This window comes from Sciurus carolinensis, chromosome X (assembly GCF_902686445.1).
Source record: "Sciurus carolinensis chromosome X, mSciCar1.2, whole genome shotgun sequence".
Taxonomy (NCBI): domain Eukaryota; kingdom Metazoa; phylum Chordata; class Mammalia; order Rodentia; family Sciuridae; genus Sciurus; species Sciurus carolinensis.
The window spans coordinates 53,952,122-53,974,664 of record NC_062232.1 but is presented as its reverse complement, the minus strand read 5'-3'; the positions used below and the strand labels follow the sequence as shown (position 1 = coordinate 53,974,664).

The 22,543-nt window shown below is 34.9% G+C and overlaps 1 protein-coding gene and 1 non-coding gene across 2 annotated transcripts in view; both read left to right on the top strand.

The window, feature by feature from the left end:
• Tex11 (testis expressed 11) overlaps nucleotides 1-22,543 on the top strand; it is a gene marked incomplete at its 5' end in the record, with an annotated part of 294,023 nt that overhangs the window by 146,898 nt on the left and 124,582 nt on the right. The window contains 3 exons of the mRNA XM_047535242.1: nucleotides 2,906-3,057; nucleotides 5,778-5,863; nucleotides 10,471-10,608. Of these exons, the coding sequence (XP_047391198.1) occupies nucleotides 2,906-3,057; nucleotides 5,778-5,863; nucleotides 10,471-10,608 (376 nt within the window). The remainder of the gene's footprint in view (nucleotides 1-2,905; nucleotides 3,058-5,777; nucleotides 5,864-10,470; nucleotides 10,609-22,543) is intronic.
• LOC124972749 (small nucleolar RNA SNORA8) lies at nucleotides 19,414-19,552 on the top strand. Its single transcript, XR_007106529.1, has one exon. It is a non-coding gene; the product is annotated as a small nucleolar RNA SNORA8 (small nucleolar RNA).

Sequence of the window (22,543 nt, the reverse complement as noted above, 5' to 3'; positions counted from 1 at the left end):
CAAATATACCAATGGCATTTTCCACAGAACTAGAAAAGAAAATGCTGAAATTCATTTTGAAGAATAAAAGACCCAGAATAGCTAAAGCAATTATACTATGAGCTATTGTAACAAAAACTGCATGGTACTAGCACAAACACACACACACACACACACACACACACACACACACACAAAGACCACTTGTACAGAAGACACAGAGACACACCCACACATCTATAGTCATCTGATTCTTGACAAAGATGTCAAAAACATCCATTGGAGAAAAGACAGCTTTTTTACCAAATGGTGCTGGGAAACTGATTATCCATATGTAGAAGAATGAGGCTAGATCCTTCTCTGTCATCCTGCATAAAAGTTAATTTGAAATGGATCAAAGAGCTAGAAATTAAACCATAAACTATATAACTCCTAGAAGAAAATGTAGGGTCAACACTCAAGCATACAGGCTCAGGCAACAACTTTCTCATTAGGACACCTAAAACTCAGGAATTAATGCCAAGAGTTAATAAATGGAATGGCATTAGATTAAAAAATTTCTGCACAATAAAGGAAACAATTAAGAATGTGAAGAGAGAACCTACAGCAGAATGTGAAGAAATCTTTGTTTAGCTACTCTTCTGACAGAGGATTAATATCCAGGATATATAAAGAACTCAAAAAACACCAACTCCTCCAAATAACCCAATTAATAAATGGGCAAATGAACTAATAGATGCTTCTCAAAAGAAGGAATACAAATGGTCAACAAAGGGCTGGGAATATAGCTCAGCTGGTAGAGTACTAAACTTGCATGCACAAAACCCTGAGTTCAATCCCCAGCACCATAAAAAATCACAAATGGTCAACAAGTACAAGAAAAGTATTCAACATTATTAGCAGTTAGGGAAATGCAAATCAAAACTACACTGTACCAATAAAAATTTGGAAAAATAATAATAAATAAGTAAAGGGTTGGGGATGTAGCTCAGTGGTAGAGTACCTCTGGGTTCAATCTCAATATTGGGATGAAAAATAAACAATTTTATTGAGGTATAATTGACCTAAAATCCAGTGATATATTTGGAATAAGTATAGAATTCAAAGAGTTTTGACTACACATGCACACGTGCATGTGCACACGTATATACACTTGTGAACCCATTATCAAAATCAGAATAATGAACATATTTATCAACCCCAAAAGTGCCTTATGGTTTTGGACCTTCTTATCTCTCCTTCATCAGATAGCTATTAACCAATAAATGCCACTGTATATTAGTTTGCATTTTCTAGAATTTTAAATAAATGAAAACAGCATTATTCATTTTAGTCTGACTTCTTTCTCCACCTACCCCCTGTAGTGGTGATTGAATCCAAGATCTTGAACATGTTAGGCAAGTGTTCTACCATTGAGCTATTCCCCTCCCCTTTTTGCTTGTGTGTGTGTGTGTGTGTGTGTGTGTGTGTGTGTGTAGGAAGAGAAAAATAAATACCTTTATTTTATTTATTTATTATTATTTTTATGTGGTGCTGAGTATCGAACCTAGTGCCTCACACATGCTAGGCAAGTGCTCTACCACTGAACTGCAACCTCAGCCCCATCCCACCTGCTTTTTAAATTTTATTTTGAGAAAGGGGTCTTTTTAAAGTTGCCCAGACTAACCTCAAACTTGTAATCTGTCTGCCTCAGCCTCCCAAGTAGCTGGAATTATAGGTATATGCCACTGATTCTTGTTCATTCTGGCTTCTGTACATAATTTCGTGAGGTCCCTTCATGTTGTTGCAGGCAGCTGTTGTTCATTTTTTTATTGTGAAATATTCTTTTTTTAAACTTTTAAAAAATTTTTATAGGCTGCATTTTGATTCATTGTACACAAATGGGGTGCATCATTTTGTTTCTATGGTTGTACACAATGTAGATTCACACCATTCATGTAATCATACATGTATATAGGGTAATGATGTCTGTCTCATTCCACGATTTTTCAGAACCCCCTCCCTCTCATTTCCTTCTACATAATCTAAAGTTATTGTGAAATATTCTGTGACACATATGGCACAATTTGTTTATCTGTTCACCTGCTTATGGACATTTTGGTTGTTTCCAGTTTGGGGCAATTACAAATAAAGCTGCTATGAACATTCAAGTGCATATCTTTGTATGTACATATGGTTTCATTTGCCTTGGTAAAGATCTAGAAATGAAATAGCTAGTTTTGATGGTAAAGTATACATTTAACTTTTCAAGAAATTGCCAAACTCTTTCCAAAGAAGTTATAACTCTTTATTTCACATTCCTACCAGCAATGTATAAGAGTTACAATTCCTTCATATTATGGCACAAATTGAATATTGTTAGCCTCTTTTCATTTAATAGGTAGAATCAGAAACTTCTATCAATATTTATAAACAAGATCTTTTAAAAATTTTATTGAGGGGCTGAGGAGATAATTCAGTCGGTTTAGTGCTTGCCTTGTAAGCACAAGGCCCTGGGTTTGATCCCCAGCACCCCAAAAAAATTTTATTGAAGTATTTAATTGATATTTTATATATTCAAGGCAAACATTGTGATATTTGGTATATGTATACATTATAAAATGATTATCATAATCAAGCTAATTAACATATCCATTGCCTCACATAGTTACCTTTTTGGGGGTGAAAATACTTCAGACCATTTCCAGGAAAAGGCATAAATTAGAGATTAGAAGAGAAATTATTGACTGTAGATGTTCATGAAAAAAATGTTTAGGACTTAATTGAACTGAAATTAAATGATTTATTATTGAAAATAGGTTTACTTAGACATTTAACATCAGTTTACTTAAGCTCAGATATACTTTTATCTGGCTTATTTTACTCATGCTGAAATAAATGTTAGCACTTCTATTCAAATTGCTTAAAACTGTGTCTTTCTGAACAGAGAATCTGTTGGATTTTATTTCCTGAAGACTATCTGTGAACATTTTAAGTCATCAGAAAATATTGGGAAAGCTCTGTTGTTCTACATTGAAATGCTTTTACAAAGGAAAGAAGAATTGCTTGCCAAGGAGAAGATCGAAGAAATCATTATGGGTCAGTAGGATTTCTGCAAATGTTTTAGAAAGGCGTTAATCTGCATATACTTCTAAGATAGTTGTCAGAGCAATAGCAAAATCCTTAAGTCAACAGATTTCTCCTATTTCTTTTTTTCTCCCTAATGTTCTTAACAGTAACACCTCACCTATCCAAATTTCACAAATTTGGTGAGCTAGAATGAGAAAGTAAACAAAAATAACAAAACAACCTCAAAAATAGGTGAACTTCTGATTTTGAAGCTCAGGTGGAAGCTGGGTTTCATGGCGCATGCCTATAATCCCAGCAGTTTGGGAGACTGAGGCAAGAGGATCTCAAGTTCAAAGTCAGTCTCAGCAATGGTGAGATGCTAAGCAACTCAGTGATGCCCTGTCTCTAAATAAAATAGGACTAGAAATGTGGCTCAGTGGTTGAGTGCCCCTGATATCAATCCCAGTACCAAAAAAAGAAGAAAAAAAAGAAAAAAAAAAAAAGCTCAGGTGGAGTAGAAAATTGTGAGATTACAAGCCTATTTTCATGTTTCTAGTTTGCTATCAAATTAAATGTGTGCTTTTGGGCAAGGCAATATCTCTAGACCTTGTTTTTTTCTACTATAAAATGAGGATTGTGAATGAAATTCCTGGTTTTTAGACTTCTGTTTAGTAGCAGCATCCCTTTATGATATAATTTTATGTGAACTGCATCCCACATAAAGTAGATTATAGTTTTTCTAGTTACAGAAATAGAGCTAAATTTGCTCAGTACTCCCCTAACCCTCCACCACTCTATAGAATCTCTATACCTTAAAGAACACAGATGATATGATACCTTTCTTAAAAAATTTTCTTCCTTACCTCACCTTCTCTCCCTTATCTCCCCCTTCCAACGCTATACATATGTTAACACAGGTTTATTCTGCCTGGTGGCATTTTAGGTATTTTGTTGATTTCTTCTTTATACTTTGCCATATTGCTTGAATTTTTATAAGCATGCATTGTGTTTTTATGAAAACAAAATGATTAATGTTTTTAAAAGGCAATAATTTGACTAGATTCTATGAACCATACTTTGAACTGTAGAGTCTATGAAACATAATTTACTGATGATACCCTCTCTGTAGACCTTCAGTAAGAATTCAGTTATTTTTAGATCCAATTATGATAACCTTTGTTATCTGGTTTTCTAAACCTTGGTATTTTATTGGTAGCATATTACATATAGAGAAGGTATACAGGGAAATATAGAGGCAAGAGAGGAAAACATCTCTACAAATTTTTTAAAACACAGATTCAGTAATCTTGTAGTGCTAGGGATGAAATCCAGGGCCTCAGGTGTGCTAGGCAAATGCTCTATCACTAATCTATATCCCAACCCCAAATATTTTTAAAAATATAGTAATCTGTACTATATAATAACTCTCAAAGTCATCACTGTGATATATTACACATATGTTTATATATATGTATGTGTGTATGTATATATACATATATATGTGTATATATATGTGTGTGTGTGTGTGTGTGTGTGTGTGTGTGCGCCTAACTTACTGTGATATATTAATGGTACATAAACTACAGTAATTTTAGGTGTTGTTGACCTTATTGAATGGTCAATAAAAGGTTAAATTTTGCTCATAAAATAGGAAGTATGTTTAATTTTTTAAAATTTTTGTTTTAGTTGTAGGTGGACACAATAGCTTTATTTTATTTTTATGTGGTGCTTGCTGAGGATTGAAACCAAGGCCTCACACATGATAGGCAAGCATTCTACCTCTGAGCCACACTCCCAGCCCAATATGTTTAATTTTTAGGAAATCTAAGAACATTCATGAAAATATATAGACCTTTTAAATGACAATATTTTATATTTAAAGAAAGTAAACTGTCAGCTAACTAGAAAACTTGATTTTACAGAATAACTCATTTTCCTAAAATTCCACTTAGAAAACATTTTATTGTAATATCAAATTATACACTTAGAGTATCAAGGTATTATAGTGTTATAAGTGGATACTTAGGTAACGGTTTACTCTCCTGTGAGTATTTTTAATTAAGTCATGCAACAAACTACATTTGTTGACTTGGCTAGGGGATCAGAGATTCTTAGTGTTCTAATCAAGAATTTTGTGGAAATTGATGGTTTGTGCCAAAGGGGCAGAAGAGAAGTGGTATAGAATTCTATTATAGTTTAAACTTTACCTTGATGTGCTAATGTATTTGAACCCTACAAATGTCTACACCAGAAATAATCAGACACAAGTTACGATCTAACCTAATAAAGTTTATTTGTAAGCGTGGTCTTAAAGTATTTTATAAAGGCTTAAAGGTATAATTGGCCTTTCTTGTGAACTTGATCTGATTTATTTAGAACGTAATGGTATAAACACTTCTTATTAATGATTTCTGGCATTGCTGTCTGCTCATTCACAATAACCTTGTTAAAGTACCAAATGATGATCTAATTTGGAACATGGAAAATAAGTTTAAAAGAGACTAGGCTGGAAATCTATCACATACTGATGGGAGAATTACTATGGTTCTAGAAAACTCTGATTGCATTATATAATCAATTTTGGTGGAAGGCCTAAAATTGATGATGAAAACCTGTCTGAATGTGATTGTTTTTATAGTCATTACTTAAAGATTATAAGCTATGAGTATAGTTAGCACTCTTTGTTTAATGTAATAGATCTAGATTCTTGCTTTCACAGCTTAGCGGTTTTTTGTTTTTGTGTGTTTCAGGTCACCAAACAGGAAGTAAACTGACAGCAGAATTAGTAGATTGGTTACACAACATTCTGTGGAAAAAAGCTGCCAGAAGTTTTGAGGTTTGGGAATACATTATTTTCATTCTTTCTCCACTGCAACAAATAAAATTTTGTTCACTGTAAGAATCATAGAGCATCAAATACCTGAATAGTCTCTCTCTTTTTAGATACTATGTATTTATTAAATATGCAGTGTGGGGTGCTAGTGGGCATTGTACAAAAGTTTATTCAAAAATGGTAAGACATGATTCCTTCCTATTGAGAATTATAGTACACCAAAATGACATCACTGTATTAAAATATAGGAATGTAATTTATCTTAATATGAGGGACAAGAAAGAGTAGTTTTGTTCCCTTAAAAAAAGTCATGATGCAATTAAAAGATGAAAAAAAAACTGTACAAAACAATCCATGTTTCCTGCAGAGAAATTTGAAACTAAAGATACATTGATTTTTTTTCTTTTTTTAAAAAATTCATTCTTTTTAGATATATGTGACAGTAGAGCATATTTTGACATATTATACGTACATGGAGATACACTGATTTTAAAGCAAAGAACAATCACTCATAATTCTGATCATTCATAAAATAATATGTATGGCTTGTGATCTTTGTGTGTATTTGTATATATAAATAAAATGGTATATACTTTTTAAAGAGTTGTGAGCTGAAGAGGTAGCTCAGTGACAAAATGCTTGCCTAGCATGAGCAAGCCCCAGGGTTTGATCAGCCCCACAAATAAATAAAATTGTGGTGTGGTTCTGCCTCCAAATAATATATAGTAATAGGGACCAGTTTACATCCCTACTTGAACAATACCCTTTCAAAAAATACAAGGTAATAATAAATGAAAAAAATCAATGATACCGATGATCAGGCAATTAAAAATGATCCTAGGGATATAGGAAATGGGACGAGTACTACACATATACAGCTTACTGCCTTTAGTTTCCTAGCTATAGCATGGGAAGGGGAACTGAATTGCCACCTGTCAGGCATCCCAATTTGAGGTGATAGTACTGAGAGTCTGGGGAGACCTAGTCATCTAAAGGTTCATAGTACAGAGAACCAGAGAAGGGTGCATAGCAAAAAAAAAAAAAAAAAAGAATCCCAGTCATCAGAAAGTCCTCTTCCAGTGTTTAGTAGAGTACTGTTCAACAGGGGAGTAACTATCTAAATATTAAGAGGAAAAGTACCTGGCACTCACATACATCTGGGTATAGAACCCATTTTTTGTTATTTGTTTTTATGGTGCTGGGGGTCAAACCCAGAGTCCTGTGCATGCTACATTAAGTTGTACCACTTAATGTACATCCCCAGACCACTAGAAACAGTTCTTACCACTCAGACTGGAAAACCTCTAATTCATGGGGCATTGGATAGAGAAACAGAAGATTATTGCCTCAGTTGTAGGGAATAATTAGTACCACACTGAGCCCTGCTGCAACCCAACTAAAAAATAATTTAAGTATGTTGTTAAAGGATCAAATTGATCCCAAAGAATTTAATTGCTTCCTACAGCAGAGTTTGAAAATTTTTAAAGAAATACAAACTGTATAATACCCAACAAGGTAAAGTTCACAATGTTTGACATCCAGTAAAAAATTACCAAGCACACAAAGAGGTGGGGAAACACAATATACAGTGAAAACAGTAAGCAATCAATTGAAACTGACCCATAACTGATATAGAATGTTAGCATTAACAAAGAGGGACATTAAAATATTTCTTATGGTTGTATTCCATACATTTGAAAAGTTAAGCAGAGGCATAGAATATATAAAACTACCCAAATTAAATTTCTAGAGATTAAAATTTAATTTTTAGGATGAAATTAATATTGGATAGTATTGACATCAGATGAGACATTGTAGATTAGTGAACTTGAAGTAACAGCCAAGAAGTGATCCAAATGAAACAGAGAAAAGCCTTAAAAGAGTCTCAGTAACCTCAGGTAGCCAAATATATGAGTAATTGGAATTTTCAAATGAAGAGGGAGAGAACAAATATTTGAAGAAATGGTGACTGAAAACTAAACCCACAGAGTCAAGAATCTTAACAAGCTCCACACATAAGGAAAACAAAACTACACCAAGGCACATAATAATCAAATTGCTTAAAACCAGTGACAGAAAATATCATAAGAGCAGCTGAGAAAAATTATACCCTATGTACAGAAGAAAAATTAAGGAGAACATCAATGCAAGCAAGAACTCCATTGAGCAACATCTTTAAAATAATTAAAGATAAACCTGGCAACTTAGAATTCTATACCTGGCACAAACATTGTTTAAAAATGAAAGCAATTGGTGGAAATATAAAATGGTGCAGTCACTATGGAAAATATATCAAGAAGAACTAAAATACAACTTTTTTTTCCATACTGGAGATTAAACCCAGGGCTTGGCACATGCTAAGTAAGCATTCTATCACTGAGCTATATTCCCAAACTTTTTTAAATTTTGAGACTGGATCTTACTGAATTGCCCAGACTGACCTCAAACTTGGGGTCCTCCTGTCTCAACCTTCCAAGTAGCTGGAGTTACAGGTGTGCATCACTGTGCCTAGCCAAACAAAATCTTGAGATATTTGTATGCCCATACTGACAGTAGAACTATTCACAATATTCAAAAGATAGAAGCAATCCAAGTTCTAGCAACAGAAAAATGGATAAACAAAATGTGGAAAATATATCCAGTGGAATATTATCCAGCCTTAAAGAACTGATGAATTCTGATACATGCTACAACATGGATGAACCTTAAGGACATTATGCTAAGTGAGATAAGTCAGATACAAAAAGACAAATAAGGTATGATTCCATTTGTGGAGGTATCTATAGTAGTAAAACTCATAGAGACACAAAGTACAATGATGGTTGCCAGGGGATTGGGGGAGGAGGAAAGAAGGAATTGTTTGTGTGTGTGTTTAATTTTTTTTAATTAAAAAAATTTTTTTTATGCTGGCAGTGGAACCCAGGGCTTCATGAATGCTACACATTCATTCTACCACTGAATTATATCCCTGGCTCCCAGAGTTTCAATTTTGTGAGATGAAAAATTTTGGAGATTTGTTGCATGATAATGTGAATATACAAACTGTGGTATATCCATATATTTTAAATGCTACTACTGAATGATAAAAAGAAATGAACTATTGATATATAAAAAGGGGGAAGAAAGTTTGAGAAACAAGGAATTACACCCAAGACAAGAAAGGAGAATCCCTTATAGGAGCATGTGATGACCTGGACTTACACTTAATTGCTGCAAAATAAAATGGTATTCTTTTTCCCTTTTAGTGGGCCTTTATTTATTTTTGTACTGAGAATGTGAAAAACTACTTTAGAATTCCCTTTCTCCTATTGATTCTTTGTTTTCCCCCACATTTTCTAGTCTTGATGAATGATTTCTTTTTTAGCTTTCACTTTCAACCCTGGAAAAGAAGGTAATTTTATGTCTAGTGAAAGGTAGTGTATCACCTCTTCAACACAGCTGTTTCTAATTGAAAAAGACATTTTATTCCTTGAAGGTCCTAATGATTCATGTCCTTGATGGAAAACTATGAACCTTCTTGATAGTGTACAGGGGACTCATTTACCTTATCTTGGTGTTAATAAGTGTTCTAAGATTTTTAAGATGAAAAAAAAAATCCAGGGCTGTGGTTGTAGCTCAGTGGTAGAGCACTTGCCTAGCACGTGTGAGGCACTGGGTTCACGATCCTCAGCACCACATAAAAAAAAAAATCAATAAATAAAGGTATAAAAAATTCCATGCTATTTCTATTAGATTTTTCTTTTTTTTAAATTAAGGGGCCATTCTTACACTGTTGGAAATGGTGTCCTACTTCCCTACCTTTATTTCTTAAATGGAGTGCTGAGGACTGAACCCAAGGCCTTGAGTATGCAAATGCTGTTGCACTGAACTATGGCCCCAGCCCCATTAGATTTTTCTTAATAGTTATTACCACTGAAAAATTTAAAGTAACTGAAAAGAAAAAAGTTTTATACAAAAGCACAGCAGCATTTATTATAATAGTGAAAAATCTGGAAATTCATTAAATGTTCAACATTATGAAAATAAGAAAGTTATGATATATTAATTTGATTAAATGTTATATATCCCTTAAAATTATTAACTATGAAAATGACATAACAATACAGATTAATATGTACAAAACAAAATTAAATGGAAAGAATAGAGCATGAAATTGTATATATGCTATAATTTTAACAATGTAAATATATAAAAGGAATATAAAATAATGAAAATGGCTGGATTAGCATGGTGATTTATGAATGTTCTCTTAAAATTCTTTTCATTGTTTTAATACCTTTTAAAATTGTGAGTTTTCTTGAGGGGGGTGATTCACCATCTTAGACCTTTCATTTGTTATGTGAAATCTTTTCTTTTAGTTCTGTAGATTGAACGTTGTGCATGCTAATTGTGTTCTCTCTCATTGAACTATACCTACAACCTCTGAAACCTCTAATGTATAGGAAAAAGAAAAAAAGACTAAAACACACTTAAAATTCTTTAGAAAGTGTGTTGTGTTTTGGTTGCCTAAAAAAGAAACCATTTTTTGTTTGTTTATAGAGGTGAGTTGGGAAAATTAGGGTCAAATGTACAGATATATCTGTGATTTTGTTTTTCTTTTTCAACTTTAGGTAAAAAATTATGCTGATGCCCTACAATGGTACTATTATTCTCTGAAGTTTTATGGATTTGATCAGATAGATCTGGACTTGGCCAAGCTACAGAGGAACATGGCTTCCTGTTACCTGCATTTGAAACAACTTGATAAGGTCCTTTGATTTATCTATTTTCAGAGGCAGCAAATGTTCTTATATGCAGTGGCAGAGACATGTGGTATTATGACTTCTCAGCTCTTAGGATGTTTGAGAGAGTTCCTTCATGTAAAACAAGGTCAAATTGACATTTTCTTGATTTGCACACTGTAAACATTAAGTGGGACTTCCCAAAGGGAGAGAGAATTTGTAAGACTATAAATTTCATTACTTACTGTTTACTTTCAGCACCCTATTCTGAAAGGTAATATGCCATCCGAACCTCTAAACAGTTATCTGCTACTATCATCTGCAGTAATGTACTCAAAAGCAGACTAAATTTTAACATCTTCTTTTTTCTTAAGCATTCATTGAGAGAAACTACAAGTAGGCATTCTTTCACTTTTGGGTTATTATCTCTTGCCTTTCTAACCATTCTAGAAAACATTTAGTAACTGAATCCTTATAGGGTTAGGAATTTTGTCCTTAATAGAATGTAAAAAATATAAAAGCTTTCTAAAGATAAAACCATCAATGCTTCCAGTAGTGATTGGGACATTTCTCCCTTTGGGTTATCATATAGTATGTACATAATAGGGGTATTGGCTCTTGCAGGAACAAAAAGCTAGAAGGACAAGTGTGGATTTAATGAAGTATTTTTTTTTTTTTTTGCCGGTCAAGTTTTATTGACAGATTTAAGGAGAAATATAGGAATAAGGGTAGTAATTTCAGACGTTTTTCTTTGAAGGTCTGTTTATCATTGAAGGGTTGTTTGACTAAATACTTTAGATTTTCTTTCAAAAGAATATTTACTATTTAGTTTATATGTTATAAATTCATAGCTTCAAAAGAAGTTGAAATGTTACTTAATTTATCATATTTCTTCATAGTCTAGCAGTTAACCATGTCAGAAAAATAGTTGCCTACTATTTGCTCTAAGACCTGAAAAGAAGATGATACTCAGATTTTATAATTTTCATAATTGATGACACATTGGGCCAGAGAGATTGGGAAAAACCTGGACCTGAACGTAGAAATGACAATTAGGGAGTGGATTAATCTGTAGGTTATCCTTCAGGAGGATATCAAATCAGCTAGTCAAGATAGGAAAAAGAGTACAATACTAGACCCTTGGCTAGGCTCTGAGATTATATAGATAATCTACTTGGCTAAGAAGGATATCATAATGGACAGATAAGCAGAGCATGATACATGAAAGAAAATTAAGTGTTGGAGATAGTTCATAAGCCAGGCACATACATAGTTGGCATCACATAAGCAGGGAACAGACTAGAACTGAGATTTGGACTCAGAGGCGTACTCAGATCTTTGAGATGTGGCATTGTGTGTAGATGGACTAGAAGGAACAAAGTAGGGCTCCATTCCTATAAGAGTGGCACATGAGTCTGTTTGGAGGAGCAGAATACCTGCATAGAAAGTCATACTGGGATAAGGGGCTGGGGAGATAGCTCAGTCGGTAGAGTGTTTGCCTTGCAAGCACAAGGTCCTGGGTTCGATCCCCAGCACCCAAAAAAAAAAAAGAAAGTCATACTGGGATAAAATTACCAGAAGAGGAATACAGGTTGACTAGGTAACAATGTTCCCAGACTTGAAGCAGTACATTTTAATTTATTTTTTGTGCTATGGGGATTGAGCCCAGGACTTTGTGCCTGTGAGTTAAATAATGCTGCCACTGATTCTCATATCCAGTGCTGAAGAGTACTTCTTAAATCTCTTCTAGCAAATGTCAAATTTGGAACTGGAGCTCAGTGTAGGACTGAACCTATAATTGGGATTTCAAATGTTGTTAGTAGTGAGTAGGAGAATAGGAAAGCAGGAAACCAGGTATAACTTAATAGCATGTATTCTGTATATAAATGCATCATTTAAGGCCCAATTGGTGTTGAAACCAAAGGTTATTTTGAGTACGTCCAAGGGAACCTTATTGGTTACTGTTAGTGTATTTCTCAATTGCATCTTCCTGTCTTGAATTTAGGAAACATTGCTTGGATACTCTTCACATGTGGGGGATATTCTCTCATGTACTGGTGCAGTTAGAAAGGTGAAAAATACACAGTCTGTAATGCTTTTCTGTTTGTACCATGCCAATGTTTAACCTTTGTTAATTTTCATTGTCTGCTTTTTATGCTCCTTCCTTTGAGCTGCTTGAACATTGTTGTTTTTTTAAATACATTTTTAGTTGTAGATGGACACATACATTTATTTTATTTATTTTTATGTGGTGCTGAGGATTGAACCCTAGTGCCTCACATGGGCTAGGGAAGTGCTCTACCACTGAGCTACAGCCCCAACCCTCCTTGAGCATTGCTGAGAAATATTATGAAGTCATACTTCTTGGATCTGCTAAAATTACATGTTTTTTTAAAAGCTAGGCAGTCAATAATACCAATTTTTATTGGATTTCCTTTTTTTGTTTCTTTTTCTTCATTTTTTATATTTTATTTTTATATTTTACAGTACTGGGGATTGAACCCAGGGGTACTCTACCGCTAAGCTACATCCCTAGCCCCCCTTTATTATTTTTTTTTAATTTTGAGACATGTTCCCGCTGAGACTAGCTTCAAACTTCTATTCTCTTGTCTCAGCCTCCTGAGTTGTTGGTATTAGAATTGTGCAACACCATACCTAGCTTCTTGCTCACTTTCTGTCATCTTCCCCACAGTGATGATTCCAAAACATTTTTCTGTCCTTGAGCTCCCATGTCTTCTCCTTTGTTTTAGCAAAAGATCTTAATGTGTGATTGACTGAGCTTATAGTCAATGACATGAAGTTTACCAGTTTGTCACCCCTTCACACATCCTTTCTTCTTTCTTGTCTCAGAGAAAGAAGTACTTTTCTCTGGTAAACTTATTCTACACATCTCAATCCTATCTTTTTAATCTTTCTCTATTATTCCTTTCCCTTGTTGCTACAATTATTTTGGGATCCTCCTTATTAAAAAACCTTCCTTCCCACACTCCGGCAGTGGGCTCTTCCCACACGGCCAGCTGCACGGTGCAGGCCCACAGTGAGAGCATTTCCGCACAGAGCCAGTTCCAAAACGTGGAACCAGTAGGGGGCTAGGGGCAGTATTCTTCGAATGAGCTGCTTTATCAGATTCCTCCAAGACATCAGGCTACTGAAGGCTGGGAGGTGATACACTGGAAATCTACTGGGACACTATAAGCCAATAGTGGAAAACTGCAATATCTCAGGGTCCCACTGACAACTGACCATTTTGAGAAAACAAGGGAAGAAAATGTCCCAAACAAACCTAGATACTACATCAATAAAACCCAATGACAGCACAGCAGAAGAAATGTCAGAAAGGGAGTTCAGAATGTACGTAATTAAAACGATCAGGGAAGCTAATGAGGAGATGAAAGAGCAAATGCAGGCATTGAAGGAGGAGATGAAAGAGCAAATGCAGGCATTAAATGATCGCACCAATCAACAGTTAAAAGACCAAATACGGGAAGCAAGAGATCATTTCAATAAAGAGTTAGAGATACTGAAAAAAAACCAAACTGAAATCCTTGAAATGAAGGAAACAATAAACCAAGTTAAAAACTCCATAGAAAGCATAACCAATAGGATAGAACACCTGGAAGACAGAACCTCAGACATTGAAGACAAAATATTTAACCTTGAAAACAAAGTTGAACAAACAGAGAAGATGGTAAGAAATCATGAACAGAATCTCCAAGAACTATGGGATATCATGAAAAGGCCAAATTTGAGAATTATTGGGATTGAGGAAGGCTTAGAGAAACAAACCAAAGGAATGAACAATCTATTCAATGAAATAATAACAGAAAATTTCCCAAATCTGAAGAACGAAATGGAAAACCAAGTACAAGAGGCTTATAGAACTCCAAACATACAAAATTACAACAGACCCACACCAAGGCACATTATTATGAAAATACCTAACATACAAAATAAAGACAGAATTTTAAAGGCCGCGAGAGAAAAGAATCAAATTACATTCAGAGGGAAACCAATAAGAATATCAGCAGATTTTTCAATCCAGACCCTAAAAGCTAGAAGGGCCTGGAACAACATATACCAAGCCCTGAAAGAAAATGGATGCCAACCAAGAATCTTATACCCAGCAAAACTTACCTTCAAATTTGACGATGAAATAAGATCCTTCCATGATAAACAAAAGCTAAAGGAATTTACAAAAAGAAAGCCAGCATTACAGAACATTCTCAGCAAAATATTCCATGAGGAAGAGATGAAAAACAACGATGCAAATCAGCAACAGGAGGCGCTAGCCTAAAGGAATAGCCAAATAAAGGAGAAACCAAATCATGTCAAAAACAAATATGAGTCAATTGACTGGGAATACAAATCATATCACAATAATAACCCTGAATGTTAATGGCCTGAATTCATCAATCAAAAGACACAGACTGGCAGATTGGATTAAAAAGAAAAATCCAACAATATGCTGCTTGCAAGAGACTCATCTCATAGAAAGAGACACCCATAGACTAAAGGTGAAAGGATGGGGACAAACATACCATGCACACGGACACAGCAAAAAAGCTGGAGTATCCATCCTCATCTCAGATAATGTGAACTTCAAACCAAAACTAGTCAGAAGGGATAAAGAAGGACATTACATGCTGCTTAAGGGAAGCATAAATCAGCAAGACATAACAATCATAAATATCTATGCCCCGAACATTGGCTCATCCACGTACGTCAAACAAATCCTTCTCAATTCCAGAAATCAAATAGACCACAACACAATAATACTAGGTGATTTTAACACACCTCTCTCACCACTGGATAGATCGTCCAAACAAAAATTGAATAAAGAAACTATAGATCTCAACAACACAATCAGCAATTTAGACTTAACGGACATATATAGAATATACCATCCAACAAAGAATGAATACACTTTCTTCTCAGCAGCACATGGATCCTTCTCTAAAATAGACCATATTTTATGCCACAAAGCTACTGTTAGTAAATACAAGAAGATAGAGATACTACCTTGTACTCTATCAGATCATAATGGATTGAAACTAGAAATAAATGACAGAATAAAAAACAGAAACTTCTCCAATACCTGGAGACTAAATAATACACTATTATATGATGAATGGATAACAGAAGACATCAGGAGGGAAATAAAAAAATTCTTAGAAGTAAACGAGAACAAAGACACATCATATCAAAATCTCTGGGACACTATGAAAGCAGTACTTAGAGGAAGATTTATTTCATGGGGTGCATTCAAAAAAAGAAGTAGAAATCAACAAATAAACGAGTTAACACTACAGCTCAAAGCACTAGAAAAAGAAGAGCAGACCAATACCAAAAGTAGTAGAAGACAGGAAATAGTTAAAATCAGAGCCGAAATCAACGAAATCGAAACAAAAGAAACAATCGGAAAAATTAATAAAATAAATAGTTGGTTCTTTGAAAAAATAAATAAAATTGATAAACCCTTAGCCACACTAACAAAGAGAAAGAGGGAGAAAACTCAAATTACTAAAATTCGGAATGAACAAGGAAACATCACAACAGACACGAGTGAAATACAAAACATAATTAGAAGCTATTTTGAAAATCTATACTCCAACAAAACAGAAAACCTTGAAGACATCAACAAATTTCTAGAGACATATGAACTACCTAAACTGAACGAGGAGGACATACACAACTTAAATAAACCAATTTCAAGCAATGAAATAGAAGAGGTCATCAAAAGCCTACCAACAAAGAAAAGTCCAGGACCAGATGGGTTCTCAGCCGAGTTCTACAAAACCTTTAAAGAAGAGCTCATTCCAATACTCCTCAAACTATTCCATGAAATAGAAGAGGAGGGAACCCTACCAAACTCGTTCTATGAAGCCAATATCACCCTGATACCTAAACCAGACAGAGACTCATCAAGGAAAGAAAATTTCAGACCAATATCCTTAATGAACATCGATGCAAAAATTCTCAACAAAATTTTAGCAAATCGCATACAAATATATATTAAAAAGATAGTGCACCACGATCAAGTGGGTTTTATCCCAGGGATGCAAGGTTGGTTCAACATTCGGAAATCAATAAATGTCATTCACCATATCAACAGACTTAAAGTTAAGAATCACATGATTATTTCAATAGATGCAGAAAAAGCATTTGATAAAATACAGCATCCCTTCATGCTCAAAACACTAGAAAAAATTGGGGTAATGGGAACATTCCTAAACATTATAAAGGCCATCTACGCTAAGCCCATGGCTAATATCATTCTAAATGGTGAAAAACTGAAAGCGTTCCCCCTAAAAACTGGAACAAGGCAGGGATGCCCTCTTTCACCGCTTCTATTCAACATCGTCCTTGAGACTCTAGCCAGAGCAATCAGACAAACCAAAGAAATTAAAGGGATACGAATAGGAAAAGAAGAACTCAAACTATCCCTGTTCGCTGATGACATGATTATATATTTAGAGGAACCTGGAAATTCCACCAGAAAACTTTTAGAACTCATAAGTGAATTCAGTAAAGTAGCAGGTTACAAGATCAATGCTCATAAATCCAATGCATTTTTATACATAAGTGATGAATCTTCAGAAAGAGAAATTAGGAAAACTACCCCATTCACAATAGCATCGAAAAAAATAAAATACTTGGGAATCAATCTCACAAAAGAGGTGAAAGACCTCTACAATGAGAACTACAGAACACTAAAGAAAGAAATTCAAGAAAACCTTAGAAGATGGAAAGATCTCCCATGTTCCTGGATAGGCAGAATTAATATCGTCAAAATGGCTATACTACCTAAAGTTCTATACAGATTCAATGCAATTCCAATTAAAATCCCAATGATGTACCTCGCAGAAATAGAGCAAGCAATTATGAAATTCATCTGGAAGAATAAAAAACCTAGAATAGCTAAAGCAATCCTCAGTAGCAAGAGCGAAGCAGGGGGTATTGCAATACCAGATCTTCAACTCTACTACAAAGCAATAGTAACAAAAACGGCATGGTATTGGTACCAAAATAGACAGGTAGATCAATGGTACAGAATAGAGGACATGGACACAAACCCAAATAAATACAATTTTCTCATACTAGACAAAGGTTCCAACAATATGCAATGGAGAAAAGATAGCCTCTTCAACAAATGGTGCTGGGAAAACTGGAAAACTATATGCAATAGAATGAAACTAAACCCCTATCTCTCACCCTACACAAAACTCAACTCAAAATGGATCAAGGACCTCGGAATCAGACCAGAGACCCTGCATCTTATAGAAGAAAAAGTAGGTCCAAATCTTCAACTTGTTGGCTCAGGATCAGATTTCCTTAACAGGACTCCCATAGCACAAGAAATAAAAGCAAGAATAAACAACTGGGATAGATTCAAACTAAAAAGCTTTCTCTCAGCAAAGGAAACTATCAAAAATGTGAAGAGAGAGCCTACAGAGTGGGAGAATATCTTTGCCAACCATACCTCAGATAGAGCGCTAATTTCCAGAATCTATAAAGAACTCAAAAAAACTCTACACGAAGAATACAAATAATCCAATCAACAAATGGGCTAAGGAAATGAACAGACACTTCACAGAAGAAGATGTACAAGTAATCACCAGATATATGAAAAAATGTTCAACATCCCTAGTAATAAGGGAAATGCAAATCAAAACTACCCTAAGATTTCATCTCACCCCAATTAGAATGGCGACTATCAAGAATACAAGCAACAATAGGTGTTGGCGAGGATGTGGTGAAAAAGGAACACTCATACATTGCTGGTGGGGTTGCAAATTAGTGCAACCACTCTGGAAAGCAGTGTGGAGATTCCTCAGAAAGCTTGGAATGGAAACACCATTTGACCCAGCTATCCCACTCCTTGGCCTATACCCAAAGGACTTAAAATCAGCATACTACAGAGATACAGCCACATCAATGTTCATTGCTGCTCAATTCACCATAGCCAGATTGTGGAACCAACCTAGATGCCCTTCAGTTGATGAATGGATAAAGAAACTGTGGCATATTTATACAATGGAATATTACTCCGCAATGAAGAATGATAAAATTATGGCATTTGTAGGCAAATGGTCGAAATTGGAGAATATCATGCTAAGTGAGATAAGCCAATCTCAAAAAACTAAAGGACGAATGATCTCGCTGATAAGCGGATGAGGACATATAATGGGGGGTGGGACGGGCTAGCATTAGATTTAGGGTTAGGTTTAGAGTTAGGCTAAGGAGAGCAGTAAGAATGAAGGAAAGAAGGACTGTGTAGAGGGAAAAGAGGGGTGGGAGGGGTGGGAGGGGTGGGAGGGATGGGAGGGGTGGGGGGGAGGGGGAAAATATAATAAACATCATTACCCTATGTAAACGTAAAAAAAAATAAATAAAAAACAACAACAACAACAACAACAACAACAAAAAAAAAACCTTCCTTCAATCTTGGTCATCCTCCTCAAACTTCAGGATATATATATATATATATATATATATATATATATATATATATATTCTATATATATCCTTTCTGTCACTGCAAAACTTTCCAGTGCCAAAGTATTTTTTCAGTACTCATCATTCAAAAGGTATTTATTGACTGTCTACTACATATTAAGTACTGGTTGGAGGCTTGGGGACATACTCAGTGGTACAGCATCTGACAACCTTGTGTAACAACCTGGGTTTCATCCCCAGTACCCCCCACAACACACAACGTTTAGTACTGTTTTAGCATTGTGGATATAGTAATGAACAAAACAGATAGAAAATTCTGCCCCCATTAAGTTTATATTCTACTGGGAGAGACAGACAATAAAAAGATAAATAAGTTGCACTGCATGGTATCTGCACTCTGCAGTTTCCTCCTGCTGGCATGTTCAAGGGACAATGCAATAGAAATTCAATATCTAGCATGGTTGGTTTTCTTGGCTTGTGCATGTTAAACCTGGTATTTCTATTGCTTACAACATTTGTATAGTACTTTATACTGGTTCACTTGGATACTATCTTTAATAGTAAATAATAAAAAAGATAAGTATTTATATTACAAGATTGAACTACAGGGGTCTGTACATTTTCTGTAAAAAATCACTCAGTAAATATTTTAGTTTTTGTAGGCCACAAACTCTCTGTTGCAGACTCATTTCTGCTGTGGTGCCCTGAAAGCAGCCATAGATTATACATAAGCATATAGATAGGTACAGTGTGTTCCAATAAAACTTTATATATATATATATATATATATATATATATATATACTGAACTTTGAATTTCATGTGACTTTCTTATATCATAAAAATTTAATTATTTTCATTTCAACCATCTAAAAATGTAAAAACATTCTCAGTTTATGGACTGTACAAAATTATGGGTGGCCCAGATTTTACTCAAAGGCCATTAGTTTGTTGATCCCTAATGTATTAAATAGTTATTATGGTTTAGATATGAGAAGTCCTCCTGAAGGCTCATGTGGCAATGTAGGAATGTTTATAGGTGAAATGATTAGATTATAAGAACTGTAACCTAATTACTAGATTAATCAAATTGATGAGGCAGATGGGGCATGGCTGAAGAAGTAGTTTGGAGGCAGGATGTGCCCTTGGGAATTTTTTAGGTCTTGTCCCTGACTCTTCACTCTCTCTCTCTACTTCCTGGCTACCATGAGTGAGCAGCTTCCCTCCACCACACCCTTCCACCATAATGTTCTGCCTTGCCTCAGGCCCAGAGCAATGGTGTTGGGTTGAGTCCTCTGAAACCAGAAACCCAAAATCAACTTTTTTCCTCTAACTTGTTCTTGTCAGGTATTTTGGTCCCAGCAGTGAAAAACTGACTAACACAATATTGATGAATTCTAAGAGGAAAACTAAGCAGGAAATATCTATATTGAATGTTTTAAGGGAGTGTAAATGTTTGAAATTTTAGATAGGATGTCAGGGAAGACCTCAAAGAGAAGGTGGTATTTTTTCATAGAAATCTGAAGAAATGAGGGATGTGGCTTATGTGGATATCTAGGGGTGAGGAGCATTCCAGTGAGCAGAAATAGCAAGGACAAAGGTACTGGGATATCACTAGGGAAAGTAGAAGATGTGATCAGGAAAATAGTGGAGAAACAGATCAGGTAATAAGGCCTTATTGTTTATACTAAAGATATAAAGTATTAACACTTCTGAAATGGGGAGCCATTGAAGGGCTTTTTTTTTTTTTTCAAAGGAGTGCCCTGCTTTGCTTATATTTTAATAGGATCACTCTGGCCTCTGTGTTAAAATAAAATAGGGTGAATGGGTGGAAGCAGGGAGACCAGTTAGAAGGCCATTGAAATAATCCAGGCAAGAGATAATGGCAATGTGTGTCAGGGTGGGACAGTGTGGGTAGTGAGAAATGGTCAAGCTCTGGAGAAATTACAAAAGTGCTGACAGGATTCTTTGACATTCCAGATACAGAAAAGGAAAAAAAGAAGAGATTAGGGTGACTCTAAAGTTTTTGGTCCCACTACCTATTCCACTTTTGATAATTTTTACATCTATAATTCTATAAATTGCTGTTATAAAAATCACTGGTGACTTTTACTTATTTATTTTTTATTTGTTCTAATTAGTTATACATGACAGAAGAATGCATTTCAATTCATTGTACAGAAATTTAGCACAACAGTTCACTTCTCTGGTTGTACGTGATGTAGAGTCATACCATTTGTGCAATCATACAAGTACTTAGGATAATGATGTCAGTCTCATTCCACCATCTTCCCACTCCCCTGCTACTGGTGACCTTTTAATGATCAAGTCCAATGATCTTTTCTTAGTCTTCCTTGTCCTCTCATTTCTCTGTAGAACAAAATATATATAACACCATCAACCACTTCTTCCTTCTGGAAACATTCTTTTTGACTTCTATGACTGCTATTAATCTTATTGCTCTGATTATTTCTTTTCCACTTTTGTTACTGGCTAGACCTTGTCGTTCACCAAATAAATGTTGGATATGGTCAGATACTATGTTTTTTTACTATTTTATTCATAGTACTCGTGATCAGCTTTGTATATGGTAGGTTTTCAATAAACCTCTGTTAAATGTATTTATTCACTATTTATTCCCTTCTTTTATTTATTCTGTACACTTGCCTCCTCAGTAATCTATCTACTGTTTTCTTAGCTTCAACTCACCATTCTCAAAAATGTATCTCTCTCATAGCCCTGGCCTCTCTCATAGCTCAGATATACTTTTGTATTGCTTTTGATTATGTCCAGCTCTCCAAAACTGTATTCAGTCAAATCTAGTCAATTCTACCTCTGCAAATATTTTCTCAGCTGTCTCTTCTTCCATCTTCAACTTGTCTTGCTAATCTCAACTCTCATTGCACCTGATACTATTGGAATAATCTTATAAATGATTATTATCTCTTGCTTAATAATCTTCATTGGCTCTCTGTAAATATGAACAAAATTCCCTAGCACTTAAAACCCTTCATAATCTACAATTAAATTAATACTATTTTACTTCCTTTATTTATATACTGGTCAACCCTAATCCATGGGGATATACTCCAAGACTCCCAGCCTGAAACTGTGGATAGTACTGAACCCTATATATGCTATGGTTTTTTTCTTTTATATACATTCCCATAATAAATTGAGAACTTCCACTTTTTCTCATTACAGCTTCTTTTTGATATATACAGATTGGTAGCATCACTATTCTTGCACTTTGGGGCAATAACTAGGTAAAATAAGGGTTACTTAAACATAGCACTGTGATATTGTGACAGCCAATCTGAGAAGTTAGATTGTTTCTAAGTGACTAAGGGGGTGGGTAGTGTATTCAATGAGAATACAATAGATGAAGGAATGATTTATGTCTGGGGCAGAATAGAGTGGGAGAACCCTAGATTTCATCATATTACCCAGAATGGTGAATAGTTCAAAAATTTTGAATTGTTTATTTCTGGAGATATCTATTTCAT